We start from the raw sequence: 13,906 nt of genomic DNA, 5'->3' as shown, positions 1-13,906 counted from the left end.
GCTGTTCTCATTTTAGCCAAAGGCCAACAGCCAATCAGCTTTGAGCAGACATGAAAGCAGTTCTTCATAAAGGCACCTTCATGTGAATTACATAAAAACACAGAGATAAAACAGGAGGTGTGAGAGACTAGAAGTCAAAAATATGTGAAAGTGTACCAAACATGACAACATTACCAAGTAATTCCAAGATACTTTATTGAGCACTACTGCATTGCAAATACCTAAACATCTGAGTCACAATTCTACAGAAAGATCATTTTTTTTCTTATCAAGAAAAAGAATGGAGAAAAGGGGGGAAGTATCTCATCCAGCAACAAAGATGTTTTTTTTACTTTATGTTTTCTTGTTACCCCATTTGGCCATCTTATTGTTAATTGGAGTTTTCATAAAGCGGCTAGAACTCATGTAAGCAGCAATTTTCTCCAGGGCCTGAGGATGCAGACAAAATAAATATTTAGATCGAGAGAAGCTGTTAAATAGACCAAAAGCTCAAGTCATAGTCCTACCAACCACCCAATAAACCCACCATCCAGGTAACCACTCTCATTTCTTCTACACTAAAAATACATTTTAGTTCAGGGGTCTCCAACCTTGACAACTTTAAGCCTGGCAGACTTCAACTCCCAGAATTCCCCAGCCAGAATTCCCCAGCCATGGGGAGTTCTGGGAGTTGAAGTCGGCCAGGCTTAAAGTTGCCACGGTTGGAGACCCATTTTAGATGAAACCACATTAATGGAGTACCCTCCACATGCCTTTTCCCTTCAACCTCCGCTGCCATGCCTGGTTGGGAAAGATGATGGGGATGAAGTCCTGTCAGTTAGGGCAGGGGCCCCCAATCCCCGGGGCCACAGAAGTGGCCGGCAAGCACGAATTCATCCTCACTTGTGCAAGTAGAGGGGGAACATGTTGCACATGAGCTCCAAACAGAGCTGCATGCATCCCCTCCCCACACTCCCCCCACCCACCCCCCCAAAGCTAGAAAGCTTGAGGAACTCTGAATTAGGGAATGTTGCTAGATTTAGTGCCAGTTATATTTTGCTTTCCACCTAGAATTGGAGGGGAAACCTTTGTTTCGTTTTGTATAGTTACTCATTATTTTAAATCCAAAGTCTTGGGGGGGCTTAGGGAGAGCTAGAAAAGAACTGCATTTACACAGGTGGCCGGTAGATTTTCCACCTGCACCTTCTGAAATCATTCAGTTATGGTACTCTGTTTTACTTATCACACACGTATACCAATTATGAGTTTTGCCACTCGGTGGTAGACTTTAAAATCCTTGCACCATTTAGCAACCAGTACATCATAGGAAAATGTACATTAAATAAAAGTATGGAAAGGAATCTACCACCAAGTCTTCAGGGGATTATTTCGTATACTAAAGGGACAGGAGTGGTATTTTTCATATATTTCAGATGTTTATTTTTCATATATATCAGGATGGTATTTTTCATATATTTCTGCCCATGCCAATTTGGGCATCCAATCTAGCCAAAAGATTAATCTGTCAGTTCTTGCCAAAACCCACAAAACTAAGTCACAAAGTCCACAAGCTAGCAAATTTCACAAAGCCAAAGCTAACCTCAAAACGGGTCAGAAAATCTTGAAGATTCTTGAATTGATCAAGGCACTTGGGTTCAAACATGCGGTTTTGATCAAGTACATCATACATGAGAAAGTCCACAAATGTGATCTGTGGGGAAGAAAATCAATAGTGAGTTACCCAAAAGATCAGACCTGCCCAGAGATACCCAGGTATGGCTATGCGCGTACCTTATCCCCAGCAAACCACTTTCTATCCCCCAAAAACTGGGAGAAGAGTTTCAGTTTCCCTGGTAACTGCTCCAAATATCCAGGCTTGAGTTTCTCCTGCAGAACAAGCAAGCAGAAAAAAACTGAATTGAAACTGTTGCTTGTTTCTACTCAACAGTTATGGAATTTGACATGCTCCATCCAAGAACCATCAGAGGAAGCTCCTTACATTCTGATGGCATGACAGTATATTTGACAGTATCTTTGGATCACATAAAATATATTCCTTCCAGTCCAACCACTTCAGCAATATGTGCAACGTGAGCAGGAAGGATTAAAATCAATTGTTGCAAACATAATTCATATCTATACAACAATTATACTGAAAAGTGAAGGAAAACTATTTTGCATTTTAACCTCCAGAGAGCTAGTTGACATGTTTATTATTTGGAGCATTATGCAAACACACAACACAATTCCTCTATGCAGATATTCAGATACTGATTTCAAATATCAGCAGATATCTAAGTTTAACATGGAAGTGTGTGCAAAGATCAATATCATGAACTGGAAGGTTTATATTTGTAGGTTTCACATGTAGACCTTTCCAAATTCTTTAATGCCTGAATACAGACAATAGCCCTTAAAAAAAAAAACCCTCTCCATCTTGATTCCCAGAAAATTGACACAGATATTGACACATGGTATCACTTTTATACACTTGCCACAAGATACTTTCAGAGACACACCCAGTAATTATGTCTTCTATATTATAATTGGATCCGGTATTTAGTTTGTACAGCATTACATGGCATCAGTTCTCCATTCCCATTTACGAGAAAATGGAAATGAAGGTGACTCAACTTACAAAGTCAGGATTGTAGGAAATCATCACCAAGGCCATACGGAAATCCATCACCTGATTCTCCAGCATGTCCACTCTGATAAGTTCTTCCTCAGTTTCACCACCTGCAGATAGTATAGGCAGGGGTGTCAAAGTCAAGGCCTGGGGCCCAAATCCGGCCCGTGGGGTGCTTAGATCTGGTCCTCGGGGCTGTCCTGGAAATAGTAAAGGACCAGCCCATGGTGCCTCTGCCAGCGAAAATGGAGCTTGGGAGGGCTACGCATGGCCCTCCCAAGCGGTTTTCTCTGTCAGAGGGTTGCAGGAGGCCATCCCAGCTGAAAACAATGCTGGTGAGGGCCGTGTGTGCCCCCCCAGCCCCATTTTTGCTGGCAGATGTTTGCAGGAGGCCATTGCAGCCGAAAACAGAGTTTGGGAGCCAGTTTTTACTGACAGAGTGCTTGGGCCACCATAGGCACCTCCAACACAAGTGATGTCATGCTGGCCACGCCCCCCAGCCACACACATCCCCCAGGTCAAATACAGCCCTGATGCAGCACTCCATGAAATCGAGTTTGACACCCCTGGAATAGAAAGATGAGAAATGCTGGGCAGCAGAAACAGGTCTTAATCAGCCAGTTCAGCTTCCAAAAGAGCTCAGGTTATACGTACACAGATGGTGCTTGCGTGCGATGTACCTGAGAATAGCATTACTCTGTGTCAATTTGGTCTTGCCATCAATTAAGTATGGAAGCTGGAAAATAAACAGAATGAACTACTTAAGAACAAACCTTTGCAATATTAGGCTTTCACATGATTGATCCCCATCAGCTATCCTCTTTATTCAAGTCCTCATATATGAATACCATAGAAAACAGCAGATTAAGATATTCTTCCAACTATTATACATATAGTTACTTACATTAGGGAAGTCCAGCCCCAATTTTTCTTTTTCACTGATCCATTTACTTTTATCATAATCAGGAGCTGGTAAGAAATGGGAGATAGAAAGTTCAGACAACCAGAAATTTCAAATCAGATGCAGTTTACCTTTCACTAGAAAAAAGCAATCAATTTTAGAAAATGCAAAAAAGTGCGTGCTTTTCCTGACCCAGTTATAGCAAGTACTATACCAACTGCTGACAAGTTTAGGCAAACTTTTTGAATCCCCACTCCTCCATTACCTCAGCCATTCCATGATTGGTTGCATGATAAGCACAGCTTGGTAACTAATTAATCCAATTTTCGGAATACGTCCATTGCACTGAACCATAAGGTAATTAAATGGACTAGGTTTATATAACACAACAAATCACAAAACAAAAATTAACAGAGGTAAGCAATCCAAGCTTAGCATGCTATTAACAGACATTAAGTCTTCAGCTGGCCCAGTTAAATATATTGTGAGACTTCTGTGGGTCATCTTAATTCTCCGTTTCATACCAAGAATATTCCTCAGAACATCATGTAACATTCTACAAGTTGTTTCAAGGAAACAATTGGGCAAGATCAAGGCACATGAAGAAATCATTCTGCCCAGCTGCACAAATGGAAAACCCCATAAATATTTGGCACAATAAATAATTACAGTTGTTTTATTTCTCAGATTTAGATGTCCTATTTGAAAAAGAGAATTCGGTGCTGATGTAATACAGGGTGGCTACCAATAGGAACAGCCTGTTCAGAATTGCTGCTGTGATCCTACGATTCCCATCGACCCCCCCGCCCCCTTTCTTCCTATAAGCTTCTCAGGCTTCCCTATTGACTTGTGGGAAGATGTCAGAGAACAATGTAAACAAGGATCACATGACCACAACAGCAGCACAATGGTATCAAATGGCAAGAACTGTCCAAAATTTTATTCCCACAGGAATAATGGGTCCCAGCATCTATCTGTAAGTTAGCTCGTTTGAGGTACCTTGATTGAAAAGGTTTTGCCCTATGATACACCATTTCAGCCAGTTAAAAGTTGCAGACATGAAAGTTTTAGTAGTGTACAGATGGGATATACATGTGTATATGCTACCATGTTTCCCTGAAAATAAGAACCAACTGCAAAATAAGCCCTAGCATGATTTATCAGGATCCTCATAATGTAAGCCCTACCCCCAAAATAAACCCCCGTTAAGATTGTCAGCCAGATGGCCACATTTAGTACCATGTTTCCCTGAAAATAAGACCTAACCAGAATATAAGCCCCAATGGATCTTTTGGAGTAAAAATTAATTGGTCTTATTTTGGGGGAAACACAGGTAATATGCAATTCAATGCAAATGTTAGCTAAATGATGACCAACCAGGACCATTGCCTAAGAAATCATCTGGAGAGTCAATCAAAAACTAATTCTAGACATACATTTCATTAGATGGAGATCCAGAAGCTATAATCCAATATTGCAATGAGGGACCGAAGTAGAGAACACCAAAGCTACAAAGTAACTCCAAGTGCCAATCCTTTGTATTGTTTTCCTATACATTAAAAACTAATCTTTCTTGGATGTGTAAGCCCAACATCATATATAAAAGGTGGAAGGGAGGAAGCACCTCAAGCTATCACAGAATATCCTATAACACCAAAATCTCTCCCACATCTTTTAATACCTATCATACTAAGGTTGACCTGAAAGTAACTTGCAAGTAAAGGAAAGAAATCTTCCAGAGCAGTGCATGAGCATAAGTGCAAAAGAGCAAGGTTAGAGAGAGAAGGAATGGGAAACAGATAAGGCCCTCCAAGTAGAGAGAGACCAAGAATAAGCAGAGATAAATGGAGATATTCTCCTGGATTAGAAGCCTGCAGTTGTAACAATAAAGATTATGCAACATCCTTGACTTGCAACTTTCATTAGAAGATCACTATTATACTCAATAGGACTCACCTAAAGCCAGCTCAAGAGCATGACATGTGCACAATGCTGAACAAAATTATTATTTCTGCATGCTCCCCCAGTTATACAATTTTTGGCAGCAAATAGCTAAAGGGATAGGTATATTAGAATCATTTACTGATAAGGCACCCACACATTATTACGAGCCAGAGGTTTCCCTAATGAGATGACAATCTGGATGAACCCAGTTCTAACAGCAACATATTCCAAAAGAAGCTGCCTGAGATGATGAACAGATATAAGGAGACTGTTGTGATATCAAGGAAAATTTTCTAAAGTTAATGGCTTTGGAAAGAGGCCCATAATATTGCACTAGAGATATTATCTGGAAAAGTTCCAATACAACACTTGTATAACAGCCCAGCCTTCAATGAACAGCTCCATCCAATTATTGTGCGTACCACCCTATCTTAGGTAACTTAAGGAATGTTGAAATAATTTACTCTGCTTTTCTTCTACTCTAACCTTTTATATATTTGTGTTGAACAAGAATACATTTCTCACATTCTTGGGAATGCTCAGAAGCTAGAAATGAATGCAATTTCTTTTGAATGAAGAGCTGAGCTAATATTTACATTCAGTAAGTTATATTCACAGAAGGAAACAGGATGGAGTACAAATGAAATTCAGCAAGGCACACAAACCTTCTCCACAGCTGTATAACTTATCTTCATAAGATGTTCCTGTGTATTCAAGTAGCAATCGAATGCTATGGGCAAGCTGTAAAGAAAACAAGCAAACCAGCTATCAGATGGGTGGGGTAAAATTAACATTCTCAAGTATTTTTCACAAGATGTAAAGAGATGAGAGCCCGTTGAGGCAAACAGGGCCAAAAAATTGACCGTCGAGATTTCAGGAATGCTCTTTATTCTTACTGGGTAGAATAACAGGCACTTTGAAAGCCTCTGTCAAGATTTTCTCACTAATCCATCTCGTACCAAGCAAATCAAGGCAGTATATAGGTAATGGGAATTGAGTTAGTTAAGTTAGAATTGGGAACTGTCCCCTTAAGGGAATGCTTCATGGTAAATGTAGTTAATGCATCCTGGGAAATGTAGTTCATGTCATGTGGTCACATCTGTAATCCTGATTGGTCATTGAATTGACCCTGGGTTGGGGGAGGTTCCTTCACTCTTGCCTGGACCCCAGAAGTGTGCTGGTACTTTCATCCAATAACAAAGGAGCAAGGGGTACCCTTGCTCCTTTGTTATGGGATGAAAGATCACTATTCTTACACTATGAAGTCAGCTATGCAAAAAATTGGACATTAGATGGATCTCGACATAACTGTGAGTTATATTTGAGGATGCCTGGTGAACCAATAAAGAAAATTTGTATGGAAGCCCTTGTAGAGTTGTCTGTCTGTCTTTATATTACATATATACTTCTTTTCCTCTCTTTTGGCCCATCCACTCCTTCTAAAGGAAAAAATGCCTTTTGTTGTCCGTTATATACTCCATTTGCTGCCAGTGGAAGAGCTCCAAAACACGCCTCCTCCATTCTCCTCCCACACCTACGATAAGGTTACACAGCTTTATTGGCAACTCCCACCAAGTACACTCTAGGGAAAAGGTTCAAATGGAAGGGAAAGAAGGCAGCACCAGTTCCTGAAATTTGCTAAGCAGCCTGCTCCTCCACATTGATCTTCAGTTAAGATTACATTAAAACAATTCCTGTTCTCTGTACCCAGCATAGCCACACAGAATGACAGAAACTGTAGTCCAACTTATTTGGATGATTTCCATTTAGGCTGGATAATATTAGAGCCACTTGAGCAGGAGACTCTGCTACTGAAATCCTGTTAATGGTTATTTGAGCTCCTTCAATATTTTCCAATGCTTCCAACAAAACTTGTTTTTCTTTATCAATATAATTACAGGGGGAACCACGGAGAGCAATGGTTCAGACAGATGGTTTATATATCCTCCTACCATATCAGTACAAACAAGTGAAATTTCTGTTCCACACAGTTTAAACACATAGTAGTTCCCTTTTTTTACAATTCCATTGTATTCACACATAGCCAGGGCAGGCAAATCCTTGGGACCAGGAGTCACACTAAATGTCCTCCTTGGATAGCGGATTTTTTGTTGTGAATAAATAAAAAAGAAAAGGATTTCCTACTGACTTTAAGCTGTGATATTTGGAAGGCAGGAGGTAATTTAGAGTCTGGAAGTTTGATTGTTTATTCAAATTGCTTGAACTTCCCTTCCCACCCTTTATCTACGGGGCAGGAAAAAGAAGAGATAGATATTCCTCCGGGAATGATCACCTGATTTCATTGTGAAGACCCAAGTAGCAGGAGAAACGTAAAAAGCCATCTTGAAAACGTTAAATATGCTTTAACCGTGAACATTATCCTACCCCGCCACCTCCTTCCCCTCTGCACCGCAATTCCGGCAACGTTTATTTAGACCCAAACTGCCAATTTTACTCAACAGGTCGGGCACACCGCTCTCTTCTCCCGAGACAAAGGAAGGCGGGCGCGGGGAGAACAAAACCAGCTTCTGTCGGGCAGCGAGCGGGCGACCTCGGTCTGCAGGCGCAGGAGACTCAATTAGGCCTCTTCCCCCTCCCCCTCTCCCTCCCCCCAGAAACAAATGCCCGCGTGAAAGAAAAACCCAGCTGGTCTTGCAAGCAGCCAGGCTGGCAATGGCCTCGCTGGAAACCGGAGAAAGGCCAGGAGAAGCCCGACGGGACCCGCCGCCTCTCCTTCCCTTCGCCAGCAGGCAAAGAAAGGCCTTACTGGGGCGCGGGGAGGGGGAGGCCGTGGGGTGGGGGGGAATCTCCCCGTCTTTTCAAACGGAAGGTCTTGCAGGAGAGGCGGCCAGTTTCTTGCACGCCTCGGCTCCAACCTGGAGCCCCCGCTGGCATCGTCGGTGGGAGCAGCGAGAGAAGAGAGCAGCAGGTCTTTGCCCGTTTTCTTGCCCGAGCAACTCACCCCTCTAATGTCCCAGTAGCCCAGAATCATCGGCATGGCGCGCTCGCAGATCTTCGGCTCTGTAGCTAACACCGCGGACCGTGGGCTGTGCAGGCTAAAGAGGTAGGCTCCGTCTGAGAGAGGCTTAATAAACTGCTAACGCGCCGCCTCGGTTGCCAAAAGAGGCGGCGGCGGTGGAGGTTCGCCAAAGTGGGTGGGGTGGGCCGGCAGCAGGGTGGACCCATAAGGTGCTTATGGGGTGGGCCCATAAGCAGAAGTGTCCATTGCGCAACTAGCCAGTGGTCTTTCGGGCGCCGCCGGCCCCTTCGAAAGAGCGACTTTTTGCTGAGTTTGGGTTTTGAGTTTGGGTGGAGTTTGAACGGCTCTTCTGAAATTTGCCCTCTTTTAAGTCCACTTAGATCCGGCCTCGGTAGTGGGCTAGTAGTACTTTGCAGGTCTGGTTGCATTGTGGAGATGAATGAGAAAGAGCGCTAACGGCTTCTAACATTCCCGAAACTGTTAACGCTTGCTTAACGCGAGGTCCAAAGTGCATGGACCGAGAAGAACTTTGAGCTCTGTCTGTCTGTGTGTGTGTGAGAGAGAGAGAATTCAGTACGAAATCCAGAGCAAGCAGAAAAGCCTGGTCCGAAGACTGACTAAATCACAGGTTTGGAAATTTGTCTGCGAACTGTGGCCACAAAAACCAAGATGGTGACCACGATGGTGTGAACTTACACAAAGGAGAATATCTGTAGCTCAGGATTGACATGAGGGGTCCTTGGTGCTCTCTGAGCTTGCTTGTTTTCTTGCGGACGTTTCATTAACCACACTAGGTAACATCATTATTAGTACTAACACTGATAATGTTATTAGTTTGGGTAATAAAATGTCTGCAAGAAAACAAGCAAGCTCAGAAACCACCAAGGACCCCTAGCAGTGTGGTCTAAATGCCACCCATGTTTATGTATATTTGGCGGTGTGGTGATCTAGTGGTGAAGAGGCTCACTTCCCACTTGGGAGTTCAATCCTAGGTAACAACAGATGCTTCTCTAGTTGGGTGCTAAGAAAAAAGTACCTGCTGTGAAGGCCACATAGGATCAGGAAGGGCATCCAGACAGCAAACGCTCACCTCCGTCCGGTCGCCCTGACTCTACCCCAAATTTAATAGACTAAAGAGTTATAAAAACAGAATATATATTTAATGCACATTAAAAAAAGAAGCAGAACTTAAGTTGCACCATTGCAGCCATTATCTTTTGCATAGCCTGAAGACATGCACTAACCAGGCCTGACTGTTTAGCATTTTCTAAATCAGAGTTGCTAGGTGTTGTCATTTAATATGACACTTTAAATAAAGGATATTTTCAAAATTGTTTTTACGGTATCTCATTTTCCCCACATCCGCATGATTCTACTTGAATAACAACAGCTGAAATGGAATCATCGATCCTTTGTTCTATCTTTTCATTTTTAATCCAAATGTCTATACAGTAGAAGTCTGGACTGCACACTTCTAAGACTTCACATGATCTAGATTCTATCCCTCTGTTAATGCAGCCTAGTGTGTTGGTGTTTTTGACAGCTGCACACACTGCTGACTCATATTTGAACATCCACTAGGACTCCCAAGATTCCTCTCGCAGTTACTACTGTTAGAATAGAATAGAATAGAATAGAATAGAATAGAATAGAATAGAATAGAATAGAATAGAATATTTTATTGGCCAAGTGTGATTGGACACACAAGGAATTTGTCTTGGTGTAAATACTCTCAGTATACATAAAGAAAAGGTACATTCGTTAAGAATCAAGAATCATACAACACTTAATGATAGTCATAGGGTACAATCAACAATCAAATCATACTTGGAATCAGTCAGGTGGGAGGGGATGGGTGATAAAGAGTGGTGAGAAGATTAACAGTAATAGTAGTGTACACTTTGTAAATAGTTGAACAGTGTTGAGGGAATTATTTGTTTAGCAGAGTGTTGGCTTTCGGGGAAAAAACTGTCCTTGTGTCTAGTTGTTCTGTGTGCAGTGCTCTATAGTTTCGTTTTGAGGGAAGGAGTTGAAACAGTTTATGTCCGGGATTTGAGGGGCCTGTAAATATTTTCACAGCCCTCTTTTTGACTCATGCAGGATACAGGTCCTCGATTGAAGGCAGGTTGGTAGTAATTGTTTAGGCAGTCCTAGACAGTCCTAAATTAGGCAGTCCTAATTATCCTCTGAAGTCTGTGTGTCTTGTTGGGTTCCAGAACCAAATCAGACAGTTATAGAGGTGCAGATGATAGACTCAATAATTCCTCTGTAGAACTGTATCAGCAGCTCCTTGGGCAGTTTGAGCTTTCTGAGTTGGCACAGAAAGAACATTCTTTGTTGTGCTTTTTTGATGATGTTTTTGATATTAGGTGTCCATTTTAGGTCATGTGATATAGTAGAACCTAGAAATGTGAAGGTCTCTACTGTTGATACTGTGTTGTCTAGTATTGTAAGAGGTGGTAGTATAGGAGGGTTTCTTCTAAAGTCTACCACCATTTCTACGGTTTTGAGTGTGTTCAGTTCCAGATTGTTCCACAAGGCAAGTTGTATAACCTCCTGTCTGTATGCAGATTCATCGTTGTCTCGAATGAGACCAATCACTGTTGTGTCATCAGCAAACTTCAGTATTTTAACAGATGGATCATTTGAGAATCAGTCATTGGTATATAGGGAGAAGTGGAGGTAGCACACAGCCTTGGGGGGGGGGGCTGTGCTGATTGTACAGGTATCGGATGTGATTCCGCCTAGCTTCACCTGCTGTTTCCTGTCTGTTAGGAAGCTTATGATCCACTTACAAGTGTGTTCAGGTACCGCTAGTTGGTTTAATTTACTTAGAAGAGTGTCTGGAATGATGGTATTGAATGCTGAACTGAAGTCTATAAAGAGGTACCACCTATTCTATACCCGTGCATTTGGTTTTTCTTGCCTAAACGTAGAATCTTAACTTTTCTCACCACTGAAGTTCATTTCGTTAGATAGCGTTCAAGTCTGTCAAGATCCTTCTGCATCTTGAGCCTGTCTTCTGGAGTGTTGGCTATTCCTGCCAGCTTGGTGTCATCTGCAAGTTTGATGAGCACCGAATCTCTCCTCTCCTCTAAATTGTTTATGAAGCTATTGAAAGAGTACTGGGCTAAGACAGAGAGTTCTTTGAACTGGGGCGTTTTTTAATTCTTCTGTATCAACCTTCCCCTGTTCACTGGCACAGTCTGCCAGCAGTGTTGGTGAACAGTGTAAAGTGCTGTTCACCACTTTATACAATGTTTCACATGATTACAGTGAGGTTCATTATTTCACCATGTTTTGGCACAGAGCCAAAGATATGACATGGACTAAAGAGAACAAGCAAAAGGCAAACAACAAAAAAGGAAAGGAAAGGAAAGGAAAGGTGAGGGAAAGAGAGAGAGAGAGAGAGAGAGAGAGAGGAAGGAAGGAAGGAAGGAAGGAAGGAAGGAAGGAAGAAGGAAGAAAGAAAGAAAGAAAGAAAGAAAGAAAGAAAGAAAGAAAGAAAGAAAGAAAGAAAGAAAGAAAGAAAGAAAGAAAGACAAAAAATGATTTTTATGTATATGTTTAGAATTGAATTAGAATTGAATCTTCAATTAGAAGAAATAATTGTTTGGGGTTGGGAGGAGGGGAAGATACTTTCTACTGTATTAAATCTTAAAGGGCTGGTAAACTCTATAAATCATATTCAACTATGCATCTAATTTACCATGGTAGATATGTCCCAGCATCAGAAGTAGATGCTGTGTCCCAAACAGCTTTCTGACATGCACTCCCTCAAAAGTGTGTGTGTATGCGCGCACATTTATGGTCTTGGGGAAAGATTTCAGATTTCTCAATCCCTGTGAAAAAATTGTGTATTACCTCCTCAGTTTTCCCATTATAGAATCCAAGGCCTGTCTACCCACTGCTGTCATGAAATTAGCCATCCTATTGTGAACCTCAGTTTTCCAGGGTTGCAGGCTGTTCTGGATCAGAAGAGATGGAGGGTGTGAGTGGGCCAACAGGTGAGCTTTCTCCCCTGGCTCTGCGGCCATCACTTTCTTGTAGTTCATCAGCCAACAAGGTAAAACATCCCCTCCTCCCATTAGAGAACGACAGCAGGAATGGGAAGTGTCTGGTTACAGATCTTTCCCTGACCCATCTAGACTGGTTGGTTTGCCTCTTCTTCCCCAGCCACTTGGGCACCTCCAGCTTAAAATAATGAGAGATAAAAGAAGCAAGCTGTGCTGGAGGGGACCTGATTCCTTGCCTTAAAAAGGCCAGCAGATTTCGTAATCACTGCACGCAACATCATTGGCTCAGTCCTGAGGAACCCTCAGCGCATGCCAAACTGGGCTAAGTTCAGGGTGAATATGCATGTCACAGCTGCTATTTGCTCAGCTCCGCCTCAGGCTAGGCAGTCTTCAGAAGGGGAAGCTCCCATTAGCGCCAGCTGCTGTAGCTGCCAGCATTCAGAGGCCTTGGCCCACCTGCGCTGAAGGCGTTCCAGGGCCAATGGCTTCTTCCGTTGCTGCAGGAGAACCTGCTAACGCCCAACTTTGAAGCTCTTTGGATAGCAGAGAAGAGGGCTGGCAAATGCCATCAAGAGGCAGCGGAGCCCCCCTCTTCCCTGTTCTTCTGAAGTTTCAACCGGTCTAGCAAGTCCAGTTCTTTTCTTCTCTCTCAGAAGAACAAAGGCAGGGTCAGATGCTTTGCCCGTTCTCTTGTCTGAGAGGCCTAGGGTTTTTTTGTTTTTGTTTTGCTTTCCTTTCTGCAGAGAAAGAAGACTGCCTTTTTCCTTTGTTGCAAGAACTAGGGCAGCTGGCAGGGTGGGTTGGGATGAGGACTGAAGCTTTCTCCTTTTCTCAGTGGTTCTGAGTTAATAAGTGTAGACAGATGGCTTTTATTAAACTGTAGAGGCTGGGAAATCAAAACTAGTGGTATGAAAGATTAATCTAGAGAAAAGAAGAATAGAGGGGACTTGATAGCAGTATTCCAGTATTTGAGAGGCTGCCACAAAGAGGAGGGGGTCAATTTATTTTCCAAAGCACCAGAGGCCAGGACAAGAAACAATGGATGGAAACTAATCAAGGAAGAGAAGCAACCTGGAATTAAGATGATACTTCCTAGCAGTGGGAACTGCATGCCTTCAGAAGTTGTGAGTGCTCCAACACTGGAGGTTTTTAAGACTGGGCAGTCACTTGTCTGAAATGGAATAGGGTCTCCTACTTGACCCTGGGGGCTGGGCTAGATGACCTCCAAGGTTCCTTTCAACTCTATTCTGATTGAAAATGCTCCTCGTGAACTTAATCTACCTTTTCCCTATTGAAGGAAGCAGAGTCTCAAGAAAAAGACATGGAGTAACGTAGTATGTTACCTAAGCACCAATTAGGCATTTTTCTATTCATGTTATAAAAAGTTACCTCCTTTGCTGCAACATTGGAGCCCAGATTTAAAGTGGGGAAACAGACCAAGGAGGGATTAAGAAATA

General features: G+C 42.5%; 1 protein-coding gene across 1 annotated transcript; it reads right to left on the bottom strand.

The window, feature by feature from the left end:
• Window positions 1-178: 178 nt before the first annotated feature.
• Window positions 179-8,517, bottom strand: LOC113440686 (glutathione S-transferase Mu 1-like). Its single transcript, XM_026707256.2, has 8 exons — window positions 8,416-8,517; window positions 6,119-6,194; window positions 3,513-3,577; window positions 3,263-3,344; window positions 2,618-2,718; window positions 1,771-1,866; window positions 1,580-1,690; window positions 179-429 (listed from the first exon to the last, which is right to left on the bottom strand). The coding sequence occupies exons 1-8, from the start codon at window positions 8,449-8,451 to the stop codon at window positions 334-336; spliced, it is 663 nt and encodes a 220-aa protein (XP_026563041.2). The 5' UTR covers window positions 8,452-8,517; the 3' UTR covers window positions 179-333.
• Between the last annotated feature and the right edge of the window lie 5,389 nt (window positions 8,518-13,906).

Source organism: Pseudonaja textilis, chromosome 3 (genome assembly GCF_049901715.1).
Source record: "Pseudonaja textilis isolate UNSWEBS1 chromosome 3, rPseTex1.2, whole genome shotgun sequence".
Lineage (NCBI taxonomy): Eukaryota > Metazoa > Chordata > Lepidosauria > Squamata > Elapidae > Pseudonaja > Pseudonaja textilis.
This window is presented reverse-complemented; position numbering and strand designations above follow the sequence as displayed.

Coding starts and splice junctions, on each gene's coding strand:
- LOC113440686 (XM_026707256.2), bottom strand. CDS start 8,451: ATGCCGATGATTCTGGGCTACTGGGACATTAGAGGG. Junction 6,195..8,415: donor GCTACTGGGACATTAGAGGG/GTGAGTTGCTCG, acceptor TTTTCTTTACAG/CTTGCCCATAGCATTCGATT. Junction 1,867..2,617: donor TTTCCTACAATCCTGACTTT/GTAAGTTGAGTC, acceptor CTTGTTCTGCAG/GAGAAACTCAAGCCTGGATA.